Below are 23,864 nucleotides of genomic sequence, written 5' to 3'. Positions count from 1 at the left end.
TTCTGGTCTGCAAATGCAGGGATTATAAATCTATCTAACAGAATTCCCATTAAAAGAGAAAAAGCTGTGGAGCTCCCACTGTGGCTCACTGGGATCAGCAGTGTCTTGGGAGTGCTGGGATGCAGGTTCAATCCATGCCCCAGCACAGTGGGTTAAGGATATGGTGTTGCCACAGCTGCGGCTTTGTTTGAAGCTGCTGCTCAGATCTGATCCCTAGCCAGGGAGGTCCATGTGACTCGGAGCGGCCAAAAAAGGATATGTAATGTATGTCTTAGTCAACTCAGGCTACCATAACACAATAGTATAGATTCGGTGGCTGAAACAACAGATATTTATTTCTCGCAGTTCTGGGGGCTGAGTGTTCGGAGATCCAACTGCTAGCATAGTTGGTTCTGGTGAGAGCCCTCTCCCTGCTTAGCGATGATGGCCTTCTTGCTGTGTCCTCAAGGTTGAGGGAAGGAGGGCAAACTCTGATCTCTTCTTATAAGATCACTAATTCCATCATGAGGACCCCATCCTCCTGACCTCATCTAAACCCAGTTACTCTTCAAAGGCCCAAATACCACCACATTGCGGGTTGGGCTTCAGCATATGAATTGGGGCAGGGGAGAGGGCATGGACAAACATTCAATTCATAACAATGCATTACTAATTATGAATGCCGCATAGTCTAGTATGTCCCTGACAGGGAAAGTCTTCTGTTTTGAATATATCCTAAGAACTACATCTCCTACTTACAGTTTTATACATCAAAGGATTATAAAAACTTTCTACAGACTCACTCCTGGCTCCGTACATTTCAAACGCTGTCTCCCATTCTGTCCCCCTGCCCCTGCTGCCACCCTCTGGGGACACATTCCTATCACCGTGTCCTGATCCACACTGATGGCACAGCGGGTAGTAGGAATCCTGGGAGCTGTTTCAACACCTCGATGACCAACAATAACTGAAACCAACATGGAAGCAACCAAACCACATAAACGATCCCCACTAAACCCAAACGAATATCTTCACCTTCCTCTCTGATGGACCCCCAAATGTCCACAGCTGCCTCCATGCTAACCTGACACAAGGGGAACCTTTGGAAATGAGACGGCATCTTAACCAATTGTGATTCGAACTACTTTTGCAAACCTGACAGAAGCAGCACATGAACACATTGCTCAGGCCTATCTCAGGGCCCAGGAAGTGAGGGACTCCTCCCAGCGAGGGCTTTCCTTTCACGATGACACCATTTCTACCTCTTGGCCATGGACTGTGAATGTGAGAGTACGGGCAATGATGAAACAACTATTTAATGTAAAATCATTGGCAATCATGTAATGCTTACCAGGGGAAATGCTATGTGTGTCTGAAGTCCTTTAATTCTCCTAAAAACACATGATGTTTGCACTATGAAATTCTTCATTTTATAGGTAGGGAACCTAAGTCACAGAGAGGTAACTTGCCCAGGGTCACACATGTACTAAGTGCCAGATCTAGGATTTGAACCCAGGGAGTCTGGCTCATGCTTGCACCTCATGCACGGTGCAGCCTCACCACAGTGCACCTCCCAGACTGCACCACCACTCCAGGGCTCTGCAGTCCTACCTGCCATTTTCTGGCATAGTATATATTTTACTGACTTGCCTATTTTCTATTCCTTGCTACTAAAATATAACTCTGTGAAGACAGAGTTGTTTATTTTGTTCACTGCTGTATCCCCATCACCTAAAACTAAGTGCTTGGCACATGGTAGTAAATATTTTATGATCAGCTCAATCTCTTTAATACTCCTTTAAACTCTTTAATTACCCCAAGAAGTGATCTATTTGGAAAGCTGCAAGAGAAAATGAAAATAAGGGGAAACACAAAAAATAGGGGAAATAGGTTCACATGAAATTCAAGGTGAGAAAATGAACTTTATATCTTTTAAATAAGAAGTTAGCACTGTCCTAATTGTCTATAATTCATGTTACCTGGTCCCACATGTCTCAGATCAGGTAGATTATACAGGGAACCACCTAAGAATGATCAAAGAACTTTAAATGGTCTGATGTGCCCAGTTGAGGTTTGAAATCAAAATTTGTCTTGGCACCTGACTGCATAATCATGTGTCGTGTGGATTTCTCCTGTAATGCTCACAGCCTAAATAAAACAGACAGATGGGTGGATCCCAGATTAAGGATTTGTTGACTGGCTGTGCCAGAATGTCAGAGGAGTAGCAGAGCTTTGTCTGATGGGGAGAGTGCCCTTAAAGTGTCCTTAAATCCAAGAGGGCTGGGGGTGCTTAGTTGGGGAGATTGAAGGCCAGTGCCTTGGTGAGAATGAAGATGGGTGGGATGGAAGCAGAAGGGAGAGAAGGGCATAGGGTTGATGTCTGAGTGGAATTTCAAAGTTCAAGGTTTCAAAGGTGAAGTAGTTCTAGGTGATGACAAGGTCTTGTAACAAGATAGGAGATATTGATGGCAAGAGAGTAGAGCTCTCAGACAAGTCATGAGACATGAGAAAATTTGATATTTTGTAGGTTAGGCACTGATGTGTACATTTATCATCTTGGGCAATGATTTAGAAACTGTGGAGCTAGCTTTAAATATCACATGATGTTTAAATATCACCTTCTCCAACAGTCAACTTTTGCTTGAAAATACATTACTCATAATAATTCTGAAATAACAATCCTCCCCGAATTAACAAACCAGGATTCTAGCATCATTTCAATTCAGAAAGTTCAAAATGTTGGGGGCTGTGAATTTTGCTTGCTGAAGGTTTGATTCTGTTTAAAGAATAAATTTCCAATAAACACACACCAAAAGAGTGTCACTTTGTAGCTCCAGATTAAAGTCCCTTTTGAGATGATACTGAAGACTCCATCATATTTTATTTGGTACTACACACATCATTAAAGATCTTTAGTTTCCAGAAGTTCACATTCTAAGGCTACAAGACACTCAGTAAACACATGAATATCATGTTAAACAATGGTAGGTTGGATAAAAGGACTTAGATCTCCCAGACACCCAATCCATGAAGTGCTCCTTTTACAAATGTAACAGGGGTGATTTTCAGAGAAATAAAATCTTTACTAAGTATTCTCTAATGGCTTTTTAAAAAAAAGATAACAGAAGCTTGAAATTGGATGTAGTGTCCAGTGAAGAGTAAGATTTCAGCTTCTTTCTCTGTCAGGTGCAGCTGGGGATAGGCGAATAAATATTTTGTTTTATTTTGTCTTATTTTTCAGATTTTTTTAATCCACTGTTTAGACTGAAACATTAAAAAAAAGATATCAGAAATTCCAGATCACCTGTAGCCAGAAAGTAATTTGATTATATTATTTTTTAAAGGATATTCATAATAAAAGAGCCAATCTGAGTTTCATTAAATGCTTGGAATGATTAAAAAAAAAATTACCAAAGTTGTGTAAAAGGCGTTTGACCTTGCAGACTTTCTTTTTTTCTTTTTTCTTTGTTGTTTCTCTCTTTTTTTTTTTTTTTTTTGGTCTTTTCTAAGGCTGCACCTGTGGCATATGGAGGTTCCCAGGCTGGGGTCTAATTGGAGCTGTAGCCACCGGCCTACACCACAGCCACAGCAAGGCAAGATCCAAGCCTCATCTGCAACCTACACCAAAGCTCACAGCAATGCCAAATCCTTAACCCATTGAGCGAGGCCAGGGCTCAAACCCGCAACCTCATGGTTCCTAGTCGGATTCGTTAACCACTGAGCCGCATTGGGAACTCCTGACTTTGCAGACTTTCTAACCAGAGAGTAACTAAACAATTTCTCCTTTCCTTGCTTGGGGAGGCAGATTGCCAGGTACTTGGGTAGTATTGGGAAGTTCAAAGTTAAGGACTCCATGGGGTAGATTTTATGTGGGAAGTCATTTTAAGACATTTTATAAAGCTAGGGAAACAGTTTTGCCCTTTCCATTTTTCCTCCACTGAGTTTTCCATATCTCTAAGACAGATGGAGCGCATGTAACAAAACCAACCCAATGCAGAGGATGCAATCTGGGATATTAAAAATAAAATCTTTTCCAATCTTCACAAGCTCCTTTAAAAACACTTCCATCCAAGTGCTAAAGCAGCTAACAGATGTGTCTAAAAATGGAAAGAAGAAGAGGTGCTCCAAAGGGCTCTTTTTTCAAAACCAGTCAGCATTAATATTTACTTTTCAGAAAGAGCTCTTTATACAATCAGCCGATATGACCAAATTTAGTCACATGTGGATTGAAAATGATTATATACCAGAGGACTCTCCATTAACAATCTTTAGATGTAAGAATGTTCAATCAAATCCAGAAATAAGACAAATAGTCAAATGCAATTAATGCATAGGTATAATGTTAATATTTTAACAGATTCTGAATAAACATTCAGTACAACTACATTATTCAAAGAAACCAGTAAGTGCGATATGGTTAGCTAGATTATGACATTGTGTTATTTACCCTTTTTAACTATGTCCTTTATTATTGAAACATTGTAGCTTATATTTTACATTTTCATAATATTTAAATTTTATATTTTCATAATATTTAAAACAGAAACCTATCAATTGTGGCTCCTGGATTTTAAATTTTCCATGTAAAACTAATTTATTCTGAGCCATATATAACTTCAGATTTTCTAGTGGTAAATTTTCACCACAAAATTGTGTTCAAATATCACTGTCCCATTGCCAACATCCAAAGAATATATCAGCATTCGATTAAATGTAAATAAAATTAATTTTCCCCTTCTGTTTTCCACTGGGAATGTAAGTAAATTGTTTGAAATGTATTTCAGATGGAAATTAAATGTAAATGACTTATTTCTTAATTTATGGATCTTCAGTGCACAGAACTGATCTAGTGTGGGGGATACAGCCACGAAGGAAGCAAACAAAGCCCACTCAGGCTAATAGGGGAGACAGGCAATAGCCCTTTAAACAAGCAAATGAACAGACAAGACCATTAGCAAGTGATGAGTCCTGGGAAGGAGAGGGAATCTGCTAAAGGCATGGAGGGTGAGGGCCAGGGGACAGGGCGGCCAGGAGATCAGAGAAGGTCGTGTTTGGATCAAGACCAGAGGAGCCAAAGGAGCCAGCTGTGCAAAGGGCAGAGGAAAGCATTGCAGGCAAAGGGAATGGCTGATGCAGGAAGGAACTCAATGTGCTTGTAGATCAGAAATGCGGCTACCAGCAGGGTTGGGCAGGGGAGCAGGGGTGGTGGTCACAGAGAGAGGAAACCACAGGAATTGAGCCACATTTTTAAAAAGATCACTCTGTCTCCTGTGAGGCAAATGGAGAGGCAGGGACCATAGTGGAGGCAGGGAAACCACTTAGCCTCCTTGGGGTCTAGGGGAGGCACAACTAGAAGGTCCTTGCTAGGGTGCTGGCAGTGACCATGCGGGGATGCTGAGAATGTTCATGTTTGAAATGTATTATAGAGATACAACCTAAGGGACTTTCTGGTAGTTATTTGCAGCTGCCCAAACCAAGATCTCTCTTGAGCTACATTTCCAAAGCTCTTTGAAACAATTTTAGGTCCCAGCCCCTTGTCCATACCTCCCCACTCCTCTGCGCATCTGTGCACCCTTTTCAAGCCTCAGAAAAATGCCCCCTCAACCCTCTTAAATCGCAGTTGGTTCCCACAGCTTAGCCAGCCTTCCATTCCAGTGCTCCCAGGGCACCCTAGCTGCTGTCCTGCCTGCAGATGCCAGAAGTAATTCTCTGACAGCCTCTCCAGGTCCTGTCATCTTAAAATCCAAACCCTCCAGTGGACTCCTAGAGATATTCCCAAATGACCATTTCCTATGTTTACATGACTTTCTACATACCCAAAACTTCTGCACCCTCTGGGGGTCTGTCCTAGAATGGGACAGCAGCCCCAACCACATCCAGTGGGTGGTTTTCCAGGTAAGCTCAACACTAGGGTCTTTGCATGCCCCAGTTAGCTCACTGAGAACAGAGCTACCATCTTACAGCTGAGGAAACCAGGATGGAGACATGTTTTGCAGATTGTGAAATAACACCCAACTAGGAATTGAGTCAGGCAAGGCTCAGTTGGGCTTTTAACCTCATGCTTCTCCAAGAACTGCTGCTCCAAAACAATATTTTTCCCCACCCCCTCTTGGTTAAGCATCATAGTTAGAACATGACTCTGTGGTCAGATTGTCTGGCATAGAACCTGAGTCACTACATTTTAGTTGCATGACCTTGGACAAGACACTTAACTTCTCTGTGCCTCTGTTTCCTCATCTGTCAAGAAGAGCTAATGATAATACCTACTTCATAAGGTGAGGAATAGGTGAGTTACTATGTATCAAGTACTTAGAATGACATCTGGTATTGAACAGGTGCTCTGTAAATATGAGCTATCATTGTTATCATTCTCCTGACATGTCTCCCCACTGACACGTCACCTTCATTTCAATAAAGCTTCAGCTATATGATCATCAGGCTATTACCAAAAGCCCCCTAGGTAGGTGTCTAGGTAGGGGAGTTGTTAGGAGAGTGCATAGTGAGGTCAGTATTAAAAAAAAAAAAAAACTTGATGGACAGAGTGATGAGGCAAGTGTCATAGGTGCTAAAGAGACACTTAATAAGTTGTGATTAATTTACTCTGAATAATGCATTGAAGCGAAGACATTTTTAAAGCATCATTTGGATTAAGTTACTTTCCATGCCGAGGCTCATCTCACTAACCAGGAAGTGTGTGGAGTAGGTGAAGAGGAGCCTGTTCTTTCCAGTCACTGTGAAGTTACCTGAGGTTAAGAGTCTACATCGCAAGCCCTTGCCTTCACATCATTGTTTTTATTCACTGCAATGTTTAAGATGTTTACCAGCCAAAGCAGACTGGATTTATCTGGAGTCACAGCAATAACAACACATTTCAGCTCTTCAGTGATAAGGTTTATTTCTTGTTGATGCCACAAGTCCATCAGGAAGGAACCAGGGGTCTACTTATTGTAGTCACTGAGGAACCAGGCTGGAGGAGGCTCCATGTCAATATGCTTCCCCAGTCATGGGGACAGGGGAGAGGGAGCATAGCAAGCCAAATGCTGGCTCTTGAAGCTTCTGCCCAGAAGTAACCCAGCATGCTTATCATGTTTCATTGTCAAAGCAAGCCATATGGCTATAGTTGGACTTAAAAGGGAGAACATGTACAATCTTCCTGCAGGGAGGTGCCCCCAAATACTTGGGGTCAAGCTACTACAAAGAGTTAACTGAAAGTTAACAAAAAATTCATCTAAAAGTGGCTGAAACAGTAAAAGGTAGGGGGTGATTTTCTTACCCAACAAGAGTCTAAAAGTGGATCAAGGACGAACTCTGTAAAAGTCTTTAGGGACATACTTTATTTCCATCTCTCTACTTTGTCATCCTTACTCTGTCAGCAGTATCCCCTTCATGGTCACAAAACCACTGCAGCAGTACCAGCCATCACACACATCAACAACATCTGAGGAAGCCTCTCATTAGCCTCATATTATCTGAGAAAATCTTTTCCAGAACCCCAGCTTACCTTGGGGTTCCATATGGCCGTGACTTAGACAATCACTGGCAAAAAGAATTAAACCACTTCCTGGCCTAAAAAAGGCCTGCTTTTCCTTTGCACAAACGACTCTGATTTCTATAAGAAAAATGCCACTGAACATAAGAAATCAGGAAAATGTAACCCAGTTTCACCATCTATGGAAAGTTCCTTTATTCAGAGTGTAAATAAAGAGGGACCACAATGGCCCTTCATGAAAAGCCTTCACTTGTGCTTACGTAATTATCCACAGTGGAATAACTATGGGCAAATAAAGCAAGCAAAACAGGCATTTAATAGGGAAGGATCATTTACCTAAGGGTCAGGGAAATAAGAAACTACTTTGGATTGATATTACATCCGTCTCAAAAGAGTTGACCAAAAGAATTCACCTCTCCCATCTTTGTGATCCCCCATCATAGCCTAAGCACACATTCTTCATCATTTCCCTCCCCACATGTTATTGCCTTTATCTGTGTACCTGTCTGTCTCCACCTGCAAACCTGTAAGCTCTTTGAAAGATATGGTCCTTTTCATCTATTTTTTTCTCGTGTGTGCTAAAAATAACAACGGGTAATATCAGTTGATTGCTCACTGTGTTCCTGAGCCCATTCTAATTTCTAAATGAATTAATTCTTGTAATGCTCACAACTGTCTTATGGGGTATGTGATGCTATTATCTGTGTTTTATAGATGAAGGAACGAAGGGTCAAAAGGTTAAGTCACTTGACCAAATGTACACAACTATTGAGAGAGTTGGATTTCAAATGAAGGCAGCCTAGCTGGGTTATGCCTTGCACATTTGCTAGACAAATGGGTGAACCTGATATGCTTGAATATGCAGTGTGAAGGTGAGAGAGAACAGGAGTGAAAACAAGTGATATTGTCTTTTATTTACATGTAGAATCTGGTGGATATAAATTCCCGGAGGGTGGAGACATGCATGTTTAACTCTTGCACAGTGTGGTATCTCTCACTCCCAGTACAGGCCTGGCACACAGTAGGTCCTCAGGTATTTCTGGAAGTTGGGGAGCGAGGAAAGGAGCAACTGAGCTAGGGAGGAAGAGAAGGAGAGAAGGAGAGAGAAAGATTGAATGAATAAACTCAACTTACGGTCTCCTCCCTCTATATTTTCTACCTTCTTTTCCTCTATTCTTTCCATGGGGAACTTGGCTTCTGAAATCTCTACCCTATCTAAAATGGGGGGAAGTATTGTTTCTAAGTATTAAAGATTCTCAAAAAGAAGAGTTTAGATGTAACATTGTTACAGAGGACTCAGGCCTCTGGGGGAGGGGCTACAATTCAATTTGGCTTTTGAAATAATGTATCTTATATAGAGTAGACTTTTCCTCAAACTGAAACATTTTTAAAGAATCTAGGCTTGCACTTTTTCTTCTCATTGTATGCTGCTTGAAATGTCAATGCAATGTCGTGATGCCAGTTCCCACATGGACATATTGATTTATTTTTTAGAAATCAATGCAAGGCCATAAGCAAATGAATAGCAATAATTAAGAGCCAGGAAATGACCACTGTCAGTTGATGGAACTGTGACTCCAGCAATCCTTCCACCAGCAACATGTTATATTAGGCTTTGAACGCTAAAAGCGCCATTTTTCTTCTTTTAGCGCAATTGTCATAGGGCTCTGTTTTCATTGTCCGTAGTATTTCATAATCCATAAAAATAGTCATATAAATGTAATATATCAGTTCTAATCTTTAGATCATATAGACTCCCCACTCTAGTTTTAATCAGCAAAGTAAAATCCTACTGAATTTTAAGTGTTTTTATTACAAAGGGTGTCCAAGTTTCTTGATAGCTGATTTTGATGTGTCTCTTCATTGTAACCTTGACCCTTGACCTAGAACTACATGTGTTTCTGAATATCCCAAAACCTGTTTGTTTGTTCTTTGTTCTCAGATTATTTTCTGATTTCATTCAGATTTCTTTGCATTATTGGGGATTTTTTTTTCCTGGTATTTCTTTCAATTTCACCATATCTGAAGTGTCGGTCTGATGGCACCATCCTTCACTCTCTGATCCAACCCAACATTTTGGCCACTTCTGTCTCATTTTCCCACTTACATCCAGTTAGTTGACAAGTTTGATCTCTAGATCCATCCTTTCCTTTTCATTCTCATACCCATTGCCCTAAGTCACTCTCCCATCATCCTCATTCAGAATATTTCAGTGATCCCCAAATTAGCTTCCATTGTTTGTCTCTTATCCCTCCCTTTATATTTCCATTCAGTTATTTTTCAAAAGAGAAATATATCATCTCTCCCCTGCTCAGAAATCTAAAGTGGCTCACTCTTGACAAGTGTTAAAAAGTCCAAACTCTTGGAGTTCCTGTCATGGCTCAGCAGAAACGAATCTGACTAGCATCCATGAGGACGCAGGTTTGATCCCTGGCCTCGCTTAGTGGGTTGAGGATCCAGCATTGCTGTGAGCTGTGGAGCTGTGGTGTAGGTTGCAGATGTGACTCGGATCCTGCATTGCTGTGGTTGTGGTGTAGGCCAGGAACTACAGCTCTGATTGGACCCATGACCTGGGAACCTCCATTTGCTGCAAGTGTGGCCCTAAAAAGACAAAAAAAAAAAAAAAAAAAAAAAAAAAAGTCCAAACTCTTTAGCGACAGTCAAGGTTCTTGTTTGTGGTGTTGTGGCAGCCTCACTGTTCACTCCCCACCATTACCTTCATTATCCTGGCATAAATAAGTACACTCCCCAGATTTATTATGATATTCCTTGATTCCATCTATCTGGCAAAATGCAAATAACCTTTTTTCAAGGCCTAGTTCAAATATCCTTCCTTTTATGGAAAGGTCCTTGATGGCCAGGCAGAATTAATCACTCCTTCCTGCTCTCATAGCACTTTGCTTATGTTCTTATCACACCCCTTGCCTTGAGTTAGGTTCCCAGAAGATGATCCTGAGAGGAAGGTTTGTAAAGAAGGATGTTACTAAGGAAATGTTCCCAGAATCGACTACAAGTGAGTGAGGAAAATAGGACAGGGAAGGGAAAGGGACTGAGCGAGGGTGACCCTGGGCCAAGTCCCAGGCAGAGGAGCTCAGCCCGAGCTGATAGGGAAAGCCTGGAAGTTACGTTTTGCTCTCAGGCAAAGGGAGCTGGGCCTTTTCACTCTCACCTTGAGTGCTCACTGGCTAGGAATTAAGCTCCCAAGCACTTCTTGCTCTGCAAATATGTGCACAGCCCCCAGTGGCAGGCACTGAAGAGTCATAGGTACAGCCTAGTGGAAGCAAAAGCACATCAGCTGATAGAAGGGCACCCAGAAATGGTAAGAGGGATCCCCCAAAACCTGGGAGGAGGCAGACATTGTCAGCTCTGCTCCTTAGTGTGGTCTGCCTTGTTTCCACCTAAGCATCTCCCAGCCCCAGGACGGTGAACTGCTTGGGAGCTGAGAGCCCTTCTTTGTCACCGCTATATCCCCAGCAGGGATGGTATTGCCTTGTAACTGGAAAGTGCCTAACTGCTATTTGTTGGTTTGAATCGAATGCTTCTTTCATAGGTCTCTTGCAACATTTTGCTGCTACTAATCATATTGCTGAGAATTTTTTCTCTAGCTGGTTTCAGCTCAATAATAGAAGATATGGCTTCTGAAATTTCAAAACCTAAGGTTCAACTTTTCACCTTGTGCTTTTCTTCTTGGGGCAACAACTTGCTCAGCACATCTCTCCCTAAATTCCAAGACAGGCTGCTTGCTCTGTTCAGTCAAGACTGCCAGCCCAAGAAACGTTTCTGAAAGATCACAGTCAACATCATTGCCAAGAGAAGAAGTTCTTGGCACACAAAAAATCTGGTTCAATATGAGATGCCAGATGGTGATTTCAACTTCAGCTAAATTCCTGCTGAAAAAAGTGTTTGAACTGCAGATGAGAAAAGCTTCTATGACAAATTTCCAAGTTTTAGAAGCTTCAGAGGGAAGTGGCAAGTGTTGATATACCTCGCCCACCCCCCAACCACATGCACACATACCATAGAACTACTACCTGCATCTGGTAGCTACAAAAATGCCTTTGCTTTTTAAGAAGACTATCAGCCCAGATTTGAATGATTTTTTTTTACTAATATTAAAGTATAGTAACTAAATCCATTAGAAGGAAATACTATTTGCTTGCAGCATTTTTCAAAGGATGCATCCTTTAGCATCTGCTATGAGCTTTTTTTGGTATCTGGAGATAATTCTTTCCTCTTCACCAATAGCTCCCTAAATACTCTCTAAGTACTTATTTGCTTTTTTAGGGCCCTACCTGAAGCATATGGAAGTTCCCAGGCTAGGGGTCCAATCTGGGCTGTAGCTGCCAGCCTACACCACAGCCACAGCAACTTAGAATCTGAGATGCATCTGTGACCTACACAGCTCATGGCAATCCCAGATCCTCAAGCCACTGAGCAAGGCCAGGTATCCAAACCACATCCTCATGAATCCGAGTCAGGCTCATTACCACTGAGCCACAGTGGGAACTTCCAATATTTTCAAATTACAAGGGATGCATTTGAAGTATAAATTGGTGGTGCTCTGCCTGGATGCCCTTAGGTCCCTGACTTACGGGTATATGAGATCGAAGGCCCAGCTCCTCTGACTCAATCTACTCTGACATGTAGATTATGCCTCTTAGTCCCACTCAGGGTGAGGCTGAGGCTGGGACTTTACTTGAAATTGTACTCTTGGCTGGCTTCTTCTCTTGTTTTCCCTATCTTGCTCTCCCCCTCCTTCTCTACTGCTACTTTCCCCTTTGGGTTCCTCTGAAGAATCCTCTAATAAAAGTCTCAGAGTTCCTGCTGTGGCACAATGGGATTGGCAGTGTCTTGAGAGCACTAGGATGCAAGTTTGATCCAGTGGGTTAAGAATCCAGCGTTGCTGCAGTTGAGGCCTAGGTTGCCACTGAAGCTTGGATCTGATCCCTGGCCTGGAAACTCCATATGCTGTGGGGTGGCCAAAAAAAAAAAAAGTTAAAATTTTTAAAAATTAAAAAAAAAGTAAAAGTCTCATTACACAAATCCTCATCTCAGGGTTTGCTTTTGGGGAACTGACCTAAAATTCTGGGCAATAGAAAACCTCAAGGCATTCTATGCTAATAGAGAGAAGACAATTTTCTCTGGAGCAAAGAATGTATGCAACCTCCTTTACCGGTCAAGGTCTCAAAAGGAAATAATGGATAAACTCAAATTAGGCACTTGGAGAATAGTTAATAAAGAAGTGGGCCCAGTGCAGAGAAACAAGGATAGGGCCTGCCTGGAAGCTGATAACAGGGGATGCTGTTCCCAACCCCAGGCCTCACTGGCAGAACTGGTGACAGAGAGTTCTGTGTGGAGAGGGCTATGCCACAGAAGCTGTGACCTTAAGGGACACAGCCAGCCTACAGAGGCCCTAGAGGGGGCAGCTGGCTGAGTAAATACCCCCAACCTCATGCTCCTTCCCCTTTCCAATCTTTTGCCCATGATTCCATCGGCCAAATCTAATGGGATGCCAGCTACAAAGGGGTCTCTTAATGCAGTACATCTAGTTTGGCCTCTTAGAGAATTGAGCAGGGGGAGGAGGGCAGGAAGGGCATCTGGAGGGACACATGAGTATACTTACCTACTTGTTCTCTCTCTCTCTCTCTCTCTCTCTCTCACACACACACACACACACGCACACGCACACTTGGCCTTATCTTGTCTTTGCTCTGTGACCAGATATCTGTAAATAGGCATTAATTTTTCTCTCTGCTGATTTTTTCCCCCTTTCATCTTATTTGTATTTCAGAAGGATCCAGAGATAGGCTTCTTGATGTTGGGGGGAGGGACCTCAATAATCAAGAATCAGACCAAAAAAAAATTTTTTTTGTTAAAGTCTGAATATGGCCTCTGAGCATCTCAGCATAGCCCCCAAATCTCATCTTCAGGGTGGTATTTCTTGCAGATTGAAATATGACTCACAGAGCTCAGCGCTGTAAGATTTATCATCACTTTGACCTCAGTATTTTGGTATAAAGAGGTCTTGATTAGATCATCAGAAAACATGCCCATTCTGTCCAAACTGAAAACAAAATGCAAATCACAGATTTATGTTGCTTTTGGTAATGAAAGATCAAATTTCATTCTCATCATCCAGGTGCAAAGATGCACTCCCAAATGTCCTTAGTATTAGAGAAAATGCTCTCCTCCTCTTGGTCTCATTTTCTGTTTTTGGAATGGTCATTTCCCCTGCATTCAATTTTGGCTTGGTTCCAAACATAAAGCAGTGGAAAATGTGCAGAGTGGAAGACAAAAAGTCACCCAGTTATTTCAAGGCCTTTGAGATTAATCATGGAAAACAATACAGCTCCTTAGGAGGCTGGCGGGAGCTGATGTGGGCTGGTTGGAGGATGGAGGATGGAGGATGGAGGATTGAGAATGAAGCAGCACCCCTCCCACTCATCCCTATTGGACAGGTATGCACAGCAGTGACTGCCTTCTGGGCCTCCAGCCCTCTCTCTCTGGGTCCCCTGCAGGTGCACATAGAGAGGAACAGAAAATAGGTAGGCTGTGCAGCTGTGCAGCCAGTATTAACAAAGGGCCTACAGGCTTGTCACGTCTAAGTATTAAAATAGTATATAGTGAGCTATTTGTTTCTGAAATTTTATTTCTCAAAATACTTTGGGAGATCCAAAAGTTTTAGAGGGTGGTGGTTTTAAAAAATATTTTAAAGCACTATGTTTTGTTCCAAGAAGGCTGTTTGCATCACCCATGAACCTGCATGGGAGGCAGGTGCCGGTGTAGACAAGCCCAAGCCAGGGGTCTGCTGTGTGATCTTGAGCAAAGGACCAAAACCTCCTGAACCTAGGTGCCCTGCCACAGCAAGGATTCAGATTAGATAAAGTAAGAACCCACTTCTTGTTCTAACATTTCACCCCCTGATACAGCAGCCACAGGCCATTGGCAGCTAGTCTGAATGGAGCTGAGCTACACATACAAAATACAGATTTCAGACTTAGCACAAACTCTCATGCAAATCATATCATTAATACTAATTGAATGTTGAAATAACAATATTTGGGGATATATTGGGTTAAATAAAATACACACACTTTAATTATTCACTTTTACTTTTTAAAATGTGACTACTAGAAATTTTTTTTGTCCTGTTAGGGCCACACCCATAGCATACGGGGGGTTCCCAGGCTAGGGAATGAATCGGAGCTACAGTTGTCAGCCTACACCACAGCCACAGAAAACCTAGATCCGAGCCATGCCTGCCACTACACCACAGCTCATGGCAACGCCGGATCCTTAACCCACTGAATGAGGCCAGGGATTAAACCTTCGTCCTCATGGATGCTAGTCAGATTTGTTTCCACTGAGCCACTACAGGAACAGCTAGAAATTTTTGAATTGCACAAGTGGTTCACACTATATTTCTATTGGAGATGATGGTTTTATTTATTTATTTATTTATTCATTCATATATTTGTTTATTTGAAGAACTATTTTAAAATACATGTTTCTGAGTGTTCCTATTTTGGCTCAGCCTGTCAAGAATCCAACAGTGTCTGTGAGGATGCAGGTTCAATTCCTTGCCTCACTCAATAGGTTAAGGATCTGGTGTTGCCACAAGCTGCATGTAGGTCACAGATGCGGCTCAGATCTGACATTGCTGTGGCTGTGGTGTAGGCCTCAGCTGCAGTTCCAGTTTGACACTTAGCCCTGGAACTTCCACATGCCACAGGTGTGGACCTAAAAAAAAGAAAAGAAAATACATGGTTTTGGGTTCCAGTTTCTTTCATGTGTGCATCAAATTCTAGAAAACTTAAAGTAGTGTTGCTTGAGGAAAAGAATGTTACATTATTTTCCATTCAAAGATCTTTCTTTTTTTAAAAAACAGTTCATGTCACATTGGTTGAGTGTTTTCAGTGTGAGGTGAAGGAATACCAATGTTTTGTTTCAATTAGAATTTTATTTTCTTCTACATTGAAGGAAGCTCTAAGTATCAGTCTTTATCACTTAAAGTCTTTAGAACAGTAGAACATTTCCAGATTCCAGACACATGAAAAAAGGTATTACCAGGAGATCCCTGGTTGTCTCGAGGTTAGGATTCAGTGCTTTCACTGCTGCAGCCCAGGCTTAATCCTTGGTCTGGGGACTGGGGTTCCTCATCAAGCCACTGCATACCACTGGCCAAAAAAAAAAAAAAAAAAAAAAGAGATATTTCCAAAAGTGACGATCAGGGAAGCTCCATCGTGGCTCAGTGGAAATGAATCTGAGTAGCATACAGAAGGATGCAGGTTTGATCCCCGGCCTCGCTGAGTGGGTTAAGGATGCAGCTTTGCCATGAGCTCTGGTATAGGTCGCAGACATGGCTTGGATCTTGCGTTGTGGCTGTGGCTTAGGCCGGCAGCCACAGCTCCAATTCAACCCCTAGCGCAGGAATTTCCATATGCCATGGGTGTGGCCCTAAAAAGACAAAAGACAAAAAAACAAAACAAAACAAAAAACCACAAAGTGAATATCAGCCTCCCAGCCCCACCAAGCAAACACATATGACATCTCTTCTCCATGTGAGAGTCAAGTACTTGGAAAGCATCTCAAAGGTCAGTCCATGAGCTCCAAAATGCACATGGCCAATAACCACTTCCTGCTGTACATTAACTGCTGGGGCAAATAGAGACCATTGGATGGAGGCAGGACATCAAAATGCCTTCAGACCACTGACCTGGGTGGAAAGAGCAGCAGAGGGAAGCTGAGAGGCACTTAGGAGCACAGTGGGAGGCAGGTAGCTTGTCTGGAGACACTGAGGATACACACATTTGCATGGATCAATTAGGGCCTTGAATGTCAGGAGGGTGATCTAGGGCCTGACGTGAAAGGCAATGGGCTTGATGACTTGATAGAAGCCATGTTTTAGAGAAATCATCCCTCTCTTCTCTGTCATGTTGTAAATGTGTGTGTCCCCCAACTGGAAGACCTGACTAGAACCCAATGCCACATCCCCATGTTCCCTCCCTCTCCTGGGTGCATATTTTTGCATCCCCAAAGGAGAGTAACACATTTCTCGAGGGCAAAGGCCAAGGCTGACGCTTCTTTGGAACATGCCATTTTGTGCAAGACAGCAGTAGGCACAGAATAGGTATTTAATGCTTAGTTTAAAAATCAGGAGTTCCTGGAGTTCCCATCGTGGCACAGTTGTTAACAAATCCAACTAGGAACCACGAGGTTGCAGGTTCGATCCCTGGCCTTGCTCAGTGGGTTAAGGATCCGGCGTTGCCGTGAGCTGTGGTGTAGGTTGCAGATTCGGCTCGGATCCCACACTGCTGTGGCTCTGGCGTAGGCCGGTGGCTACAGCTCCGATTAAACCCCTAGCCTGGGAATCTCCATGTGCCATGGAAGCGGCCCTAGAAAAGGCAAAAAAAAAAAAAAAAAAAAAAAAAAAAAAAAAAAAAATCAGGAATTCCTGTCATGGTGCAGTGAAAATGAATCCAACTGGGAACTGTGAGGTTGCAGGATCAATCCCTGGCCTCGATCAGTTGGGTTAAGCACCTGACATTGCCATGAGCTGTGGTATAGGTCATAGGCATAGCTCAGATCTGTCATTGCTGTGACTGTGGCATAGGCTGGCAACTACAGCTCCAAATAGACTCCTAGCCTGGGAACCTCCATATGCCTCAAGTGCAGCCCTAAAAAGACTAAAAGAAAGAAAAAAATGAATGAATTAATTAGGAATTCCTGTCATGGCTCAGCAGTTAACAAACCCAACTAGGATCCATGAGGATGTAGGTTCAATCTCTGGTCTCCTTCAGTGGGTTAAAGATCTGGTGTTGCTGTGAGCTGTGGTGTAGGTTGAAGACGGCTTGGATCTAATGTTGCTGTGGCTGTGGCGTAGGCTGGCAGCTATAGCTCTGATTTGACCTCTAGCCTGGGAACTTCCATATGCCGTGCGTGTGGCCCTAAAAAAGCTAAAAAAAATTTTTAATTGTAAAAAAAATTAAATTGTATTGAATTCCTGTTTCCTCTTCATTCATATACTTCTTGAAAGAAAATGAGAAGAGAATCCTAATTCCTCACGGGGGTCCTTCAGGGCAAAAGTGTAAATAGGTTGTCTTTTTCTCATCTCTCTTTTGTCTTTTTCTACTTTCTTTTTTTGGCATCTTCTTGTGTTCTTATCATCAACATTTTGTCCCTGAAACTCCTACTCTTTGACTTACATGTTGGGAACCAAGTTTTCCCCTTCCTCTTTTCACTACCCATTTCTTTAGGGCTTGGGGAGAGTGTGATGATCCCTTAACCCAGACAGTCCCTGGGTTGGATCATTCCTGATAATCAGCTTTATCTATTTGGCCCTTCCTGAGGCAGCTCTACCACTTACAGGAACACTGTTCTGATTAGTTAAAATCATCCAAGAAGTAAGAAAGACATCATTAGAGAAGTGTAGAAACAGTTGGGAGTTAGCACAGAGTGATAGGAGAGTTTCTTAAACTATTCTGTGACTAAGAAATGACATATACCCAACTATGACTTTGAGAGAAATTACACTGAGTTTGGTTAGAGCCATAGCCTTTTAACTGGAAAAACATAACTCTGTAGATCCCAGAACATTTACAGAGCTGAATCCTGCCTCCATCCCTTTTCTACCTCTCTTTCCCTCTCTTTTAATTCACTTCTGTTGTCCTGACTCTAAATTAACCATTAGAAAGTTGCTTCAGGAAAAAGCAAAGAATAACTTTCTTTTCCCTAGATTATTTTTTAGTTAACTTTTTACAGCTCTTTAACAATCTACAAAAGCCAATCTGAAACTGATAAATGTAGCAGAAAGCCATTGAAAAATGTTGTCTAAAATATTTTAAGGACACTGGGTCCCTGAACAAGGCTCTTTTTAAAGTGAGAGCTGATATCAGAGGCAGATAAACTGCAAAAGATAATAAATGTGGTTTGTAAAGGGTATTAACTCTAGGTAAACGTTTACATTTCTTTTCTTTTTTCTTATGTTGCAGATAATGTTGGATTGGAGCTTGGCTACTATTTCTCTTCTCACTTTTTTTTCTTATATTGCATAATATATAGTATTGGAACTTGGCCACTATTTCTTTGGTTACCTTTGTTTTTGTTTAACAGAGAAAAGCTCGAGTGATAGCTTCTTCTTATTCTTCTTTTTTTTTTTTTTTCTTTTGAGGGCCACACTTGTGGCATATGGAAGTTTCCAGGCTAAGGGTTGAATCAGAGCTGTATGCGCTGGCCTATGCCACAGCCATACTAGATTTGAGCTGTGTCTGTGACTACACCACAGCTCATTGCAACACCAGATCCTTAACCCACTGAGCAAGGCCAGGTATCGAACCTGTGTCCTCATGGATACTAGTCAAATTCATTTCTGCTGAGCCACGAAGGAAACTCCTCAAGTGATAGCTTCTAAGGAAAATACTTTCTTCCAGTGACTCAGTCTGGACTTAGATTAACCTTTCACTCTGTGCAACCTAATTGCAGACATAGTGTGTCAAGTTATCTGCCTTGGCAGGATTGTTCTTGCAAAGCTACACCATGAAGTAGCCATTCTCCACATGTTCCTCTCCTTTGTGTAGCTGGAAGTTATATGGAATTTCCAGTTCTTAGTCTCACCATTAACTCTGCTCCATTCACTCCCATCATGAAAGAGTATCTTCTGATTTTGAAATTACAGAACCCTCACCAATTCTGTTCTTTCTCCATAGGGAACATCTCCTGGCCCCCCAAAATTACTGCTTTAAACTAATGAGCATTTCCATCCTTAAGGATTCTTGCAGTTTAGAAAGGTATGCTTGGAGTTCTTTCTGTAGTGGGTTAAGTATTTGACTACAGTGGCTCCAGTCAGTGAGGAGGCACGTGTTTGATCCTGGGCCCAGTGCAGCAGGATCCAGTGTTGCCACAGCTATGGCATAGATCACAGCTGCAGCCTGGATTCAATCCCTGGCTCAGGATCCTCAGTATGCTGTGGATGTGGCAAAAAAAAAAAAAACAAAACCAAAAAACAAAAAACAAAAAACAACTTGGAGAACTTGTAGGATGAGCTCCCATGGCAAGATTGGGTCTCTAATAAGAAAAAACATCTCTTCTTTCTTACCTTCTAAGACTGTTGGCTGTTTAAGCCCTCAGTGAATATACTCTCTTATAAGATGATGTCTACATAAGGAATCTGATAACAGGTTAGCTATTCCCATAACAAATGGCATGCATGTGTGTTGTGTAATTATTACTGGACTGAACATCCACACATAAAGTGCATGAGTGTGGGATCCAAGCCGCATCTGTGACCTACACCACAGCTCACGGCAGTGCCAAATCCTTAACCCACTGATCGAGGCCAGATCAATCCCACAATCTCATAGTTCCTAGTCGGATTCATTTCCACTTCACCACAGGGGGAACTCACAGAACTTTGTTTTTCATTTTTATTTTCTTTTCCTCTTACTTTTTTTTTTTTTTTTTTGGTGGCATGCAGTGGCTTGATGTGGAATTTCAGTTCCCAGGTTCAGGGATTGAACCTGGGCAGTAGCAGTGAAAGCACTAAAATCAAATCCTGACCACTAGACCACCAGGGAACTCCTCTAAAACTTCAAGTTAACTGTAGATTCACATTAATTTGTAAGAAATAATGCAGAAAGACCCCTTATAGACCTTTTGCCCTATTTCCCCCCATGATAACATTTTGCATAATTGTAGTATAATATCACAACCACGACATTGACATCAGTACAATCCTAGGGGTTTATTCAAATGTCACCAGTTTTACATTCACTCCTCATTTGTGTGAGTATATATTTAGATCTATGCAATTTTGTCACGTGTGATCTGCTTTTGAATCTCAGCTCTGCCAACTAGCTATGTGGTCCTGAGCAAATTCCTTCACTTCTCTGAGGCCCAATTTCCTCATTTGCAAAATGGATATAAAAACGTCTGCCACCTAAGGGTGGTGTGAGGACTAGGTAAGTTCATCCTGTAGAGTTTGCAGCACACTGGATTCTCAATAACTGGTAGTTTCTTTCCTGTCTATCCCTTGTTCTTTCAGTAGCAGGGGAGCATTCTCTAGTTTCTTGCTGAGCTAACCAGGCTTGTGTATTATAATAAATCAGGTGTCTCCTTCTTCAAGGGCAACACATTCAATCCCGCAGCCTAAAGAGAGAACAGTGGTGTCACCTCCGGCCCACCGCTGACACCTCTAGGCTTGGACTGGGATCCTGTCTGCATCCAGGTCAGGGGTGTAGGGATGAGGGGAGTGAGAAGCAGAGACTCGGGGAGCCAGAGGAGTAGGGATAGGAGGGAGGAGCCAGTAAATGCTGAGCAACGCCAAGGAGTTTCTGTCCTCTGTGGCTATTGACCGACCGAGGGTTGGATGTACCCGGGGAAGGCTGGATAGCGGGAGGGAGGGAGCCTAAAAGGACAGGTGGCAGGTAAGGAAGCCAGTCTAAACCTGGTAAGAGGGTCGCATTTGCTCCATAAGGTTCAGAGTCAAGTCCGGAGCTCTTCCACCTCCTGGACCCCTCTTCCAATGACCGCCAATGGACGCTCGAGGGCTGAGTAATCCAAGGCCTCCTGGGGGCAAGAGAGGCACCTGAATCTCCACCCTGAGGTTCCACGGGCTGGAGGTAGGGACCATTCCCCGACCCGGAGACGTCGCCAGCCAGGTGTTGTAGGCGCAGAGGGGTGTGTGCGCTCCCTTTGGAAGAAAGGAGAGGCTATTGGGCAGGGGGGTCGACCTCAGGGCGCTGACCTCCTCCGCCTGGGCTCCCGCGAGCCGCGGCGTTTTCAAATTCAAATCTCCCAGGCGACAGCCCCAGCGTCCCAGACAAAACGGGACCGGGCTCCGCGGTGCTCCGGCCACCCGAGTCGCAGAGGTGGTGGAGCGCGTGGGAGACGGACCCCTGCAAGTGTCAGGGCGGCGCCCGGCGCTCCTCCCTCAGCGGCCCCAGCTGCGCGGGCCGCGGAGGAGGAGCCGCGCCCTGGCCGGCGTCGCCCTAGCTCCTCCTCCCCGCGCGGGGCCTGGCCCTTCCTCCCCGGCGTCCAAAGCTTCGGGTGGCCGCAGCCGAGCGGGTAGCCGAGCGCGCTGGGCGCGGCTATCCCGCTGCCACCGCCGCCGCGTCCGAGCTCGAGTGCTCCCGCGGTCATGGTCCCCGCGGCGGCGCCGGCCGCCTGAGCCCCGGGACGCGGTAAGCGCAGAGCTCTCTCCCGGGGACCCCCGCCCCGCGGCCTGGGGGTGTGCAGAGGCCTCGGGCTGCCCCCGCGCTTCGGCGAGGCCCTGTGCTCCGGGGCGGCCCCGGCACCGTGACAGGCTGGGGTTTCCCCTCTGAGGCCAGGGCTCGGCGGTGGCTGTCCCCGCGGGCCGGGAGCAGGGGGTGGCGGCCGACTCGGTCCGGGGCGCTCCCGCGGGACGAGGCGGGGAGGGGGCGGCGTGGGCGGCGGAGGAGGGGCAGGTCAAGGAGCGCGGGCTGCGCGGGCGGGGGGCGAGCGGGCGGGCGTGGAGGATGCGCGCCGCAGCCTCCGGGAGCCGCGCTTTTGTGAGCGCTGGCTCCTTACATATGGAAATGACGCTCGTGCGGGTCCCCATTCGCGTCCTTTTGAAGGACGCCCGCCCGGAACCCCGGCGTCGGCTGCGAAGTATTGTCCCGCTCCCCGAGCCCTAACAAAGCGTCCTCCCCCGCTTTGCAGAGCACTGGAGGCAGGCGGCCGGCTGTGCGGACGCGACGGAGAGGCCGACAGAAGGTAGGCGAGGATGGCGGGGGCCGAGAGACCTGCTTCCTGGGGACCCAGTGAGGTTTCTGGGGGTGGTGAAGGGCAGGCGAGTCGGGGGCGCATCCGCTTCGCAGGCTGCCGGGGACCTGGGCGACGCGCCCCCGCACCGGCCGCACCTCACCTCCCGGGTCTGCAGCGCAGCGGGGTCTGGGCACCTTCGCTGCCTGCGTGGTCCCGGCCCGCAGCTGCCAGCTGAAAGCAGCTGCTGTGTGATGGTCGAGGAGCGGACTTGAGTCCGGGAGGGAGCAGAAGGGGCGGTTATTCGGTTGCCTTGTGCCACCCGGGCAGCCCTGTGGCTGAGAAACTGAAGTGAAACCTGTCTAGGGAACCCTGAGGTGTTAGCCTAGGCTGAGTAGCGGAGAGCTGATGGCCGTCAGTTAAGTGGGAATTATAGAAGGTGTGCGGAATCATTGCAGAGAGAAGGATTTCCCCAGTGCAATTACTAAGAAAAGGAGAAGAACGGAAAGACACTCCATTATTGCTTGAAAGCCTGGACCGCCAGACCCGCAGAATGGAAATATTGAGGGAGTAGCTTCTTGGGTTCCAGGGGCTGGGATTCTGCAGCTACCAAACCGGTCCTTGACAAAAGGACAGAGCTGATGGAAACAGTTTACTGCTCAGAGCTCTTTCTGTGAAGTTGAAAGAGAGGGAGCAATGGGAAGAGGCAATTTCCCAGCCTCAGCCCTGACAAACCAGGGCTAGGGTGCCAATAAAATGGGAACTGGAAAAATCGTCCTACCGTCAACCTTGTTTCTAGACAACTTAGCTATTATGAGATCTTCTGCTTTCTTTACTTAACTGGGACAGATCCCCTCCTGGTGTTGAATTCCTAAGACAGCCTTGCCATGCAACTTAACTCCTGAATTTGTGAAATCAAAATAGATTGCATGGTAGTCTTTTATGACAGATGTGGTAGCTTTTTACGATTAGAATCCTAATAAAGTTCACCAAGGTACACAGGCTAAGCCTCTGAAACCATGGATGATTTTCACTGTGGCTCCCTTAAATACATTAACATAAATTTATATCTGTTTACTTGTTTCCTGAGGCTTGACAGTCTGCAAGGATTTTTTTTTTTTTTCTGTGTCATGTTAATTTTATCTAGAGTCTTCCTTAGTAGCTAGTGTACTGACCTGAAATATTGAAAGGTCTTGCTGTGGAGTTGAAAGGGGCTGTGAAAATTCCCAGACTGTGTAACAGTTGCATTACAGGCTGGCTGATAAAACAATTTGTTAGGGTCTCCTCTGCTGTTGTCAGTGTACTTAAGGCGGTGAAGAGAACTGTGAAGTTTGTTTGCAGGTTTGTTTATTTTCATCTGGTCTCTGGTGATTCCTTGGAGAAACGCATTCTGACCGACAGTATAGATAAAGTGTAAGAGTTATGGATGTTCTAAATGGGTTAGACATCAGTAAAGATACTGCTAAGGCAGGAAAAGGCTTTCCAAAGGGCAACGGAAAGGCAGCCATCACAGGCACTGTCTTTGCATTAAAATGTCAAGGATCAGTCATTTTATAGGCACTTGCTCGGAATGGCCTGGGTATCTTTTTTTTTCTTGTCTTTTTTCATTTCTGATGTGTGATGACCCTTAATATCAAAAGATGTTAACTGTCACAGAGGGGGAGAATAGAGCTCCAGT

At 44.3% G+C, this 23,864-nt stretch overlaps 2 protein-coding genes across 34 annotated transcripts in view; one reads left to right on the top strand and one right to left on the bottom strand.

Moving 5' to 3' along the window:
* The window catches only part of NIN (ninein), a 144,712-nt gene that overhangs the window by 7,595 nt on the left and 113,253 nt on the right, over positions 1-23,864 (top strand). For 16 of the 33 annotated variants that reach the window (XR_002346861.1, XR_002346857.1, XR_002346856.1 and 13 more), the window contains one exon: positions 22,145-22,198. The exons of 6 other annotated variants lie outside the window; for them this stretch is intronic. The gene's annotated coding sequence lies outside the window, so the exon portion shown is untranslated. Of the gene's footprint in view, positions 1-20,961; positions 21,085-21,485; positions 21,646-22,144; positions 22,199-23,864 lie in introns of those variants that run through there. 11 more of the 33 variants (XR_002346860.1, XM_021101655.1, XM_021101720.1 and 8 more) reach the window with 7 other exon arrangements.
* Positions 20,941-22,043, bottom strand: LOC110259558 (translation initiation factor IF-2-like). The gene is made up of 3 exons (XM_021085051.1): positions 21,760-22,043; positions 21,210-21,686; positions 20,941-21,031 (listed from the first exon to the last, which is right to left on the bottom strand). The coding sequence occupies exons 1-2, from the start codon at positions 22,041-22,043 to the stop codon at positions 21,251-21,253; spliced, it is 720 nt and encodes a 239-aa protein (XP_020940710.1). The 3' UTR covers positions 20,941-21,031; positions 21,210-21,250.

The sequence above is a fragment of the Sus scrofa genome, chromosome 1, assembly GCF_000003025.6.
Source record: "Sus scrofa isolate TJ Tabasco breed Duroc chromosome 1, Sscrofa11.1, whole genome shotgun sequence".
NCBI classification, from domain to species: Eukaryota; Metazoa; Chordata; class Mammalia; order Artiodactyla; family Suidae; genus Sus; species Sus scrofa.
Note: the sequence above shows the minus strand (reverse complement) of the source record. Positions and strands in the feature narration are given on the sequence as shown.

What these genes read in the sequence shown, in the direction of transcription:
- LOC110259558 (XM_021085051.1), bottom strand. Translation starts at nt 22,043, where the DNA reads ATGGGGACCCGCACGAGCGTCATTTCCATATGTAAGGAGCCAGCGCTC. An exon ending in GGAAACCCCAGCCTGTCACG is followed by an intron (nt 21,687 to 21,759) that starts GTGCCGGGGCCG and finishes GCACACCCCCAG; the next exon opens with GCCGCGGGGCGGGGGTCCCC.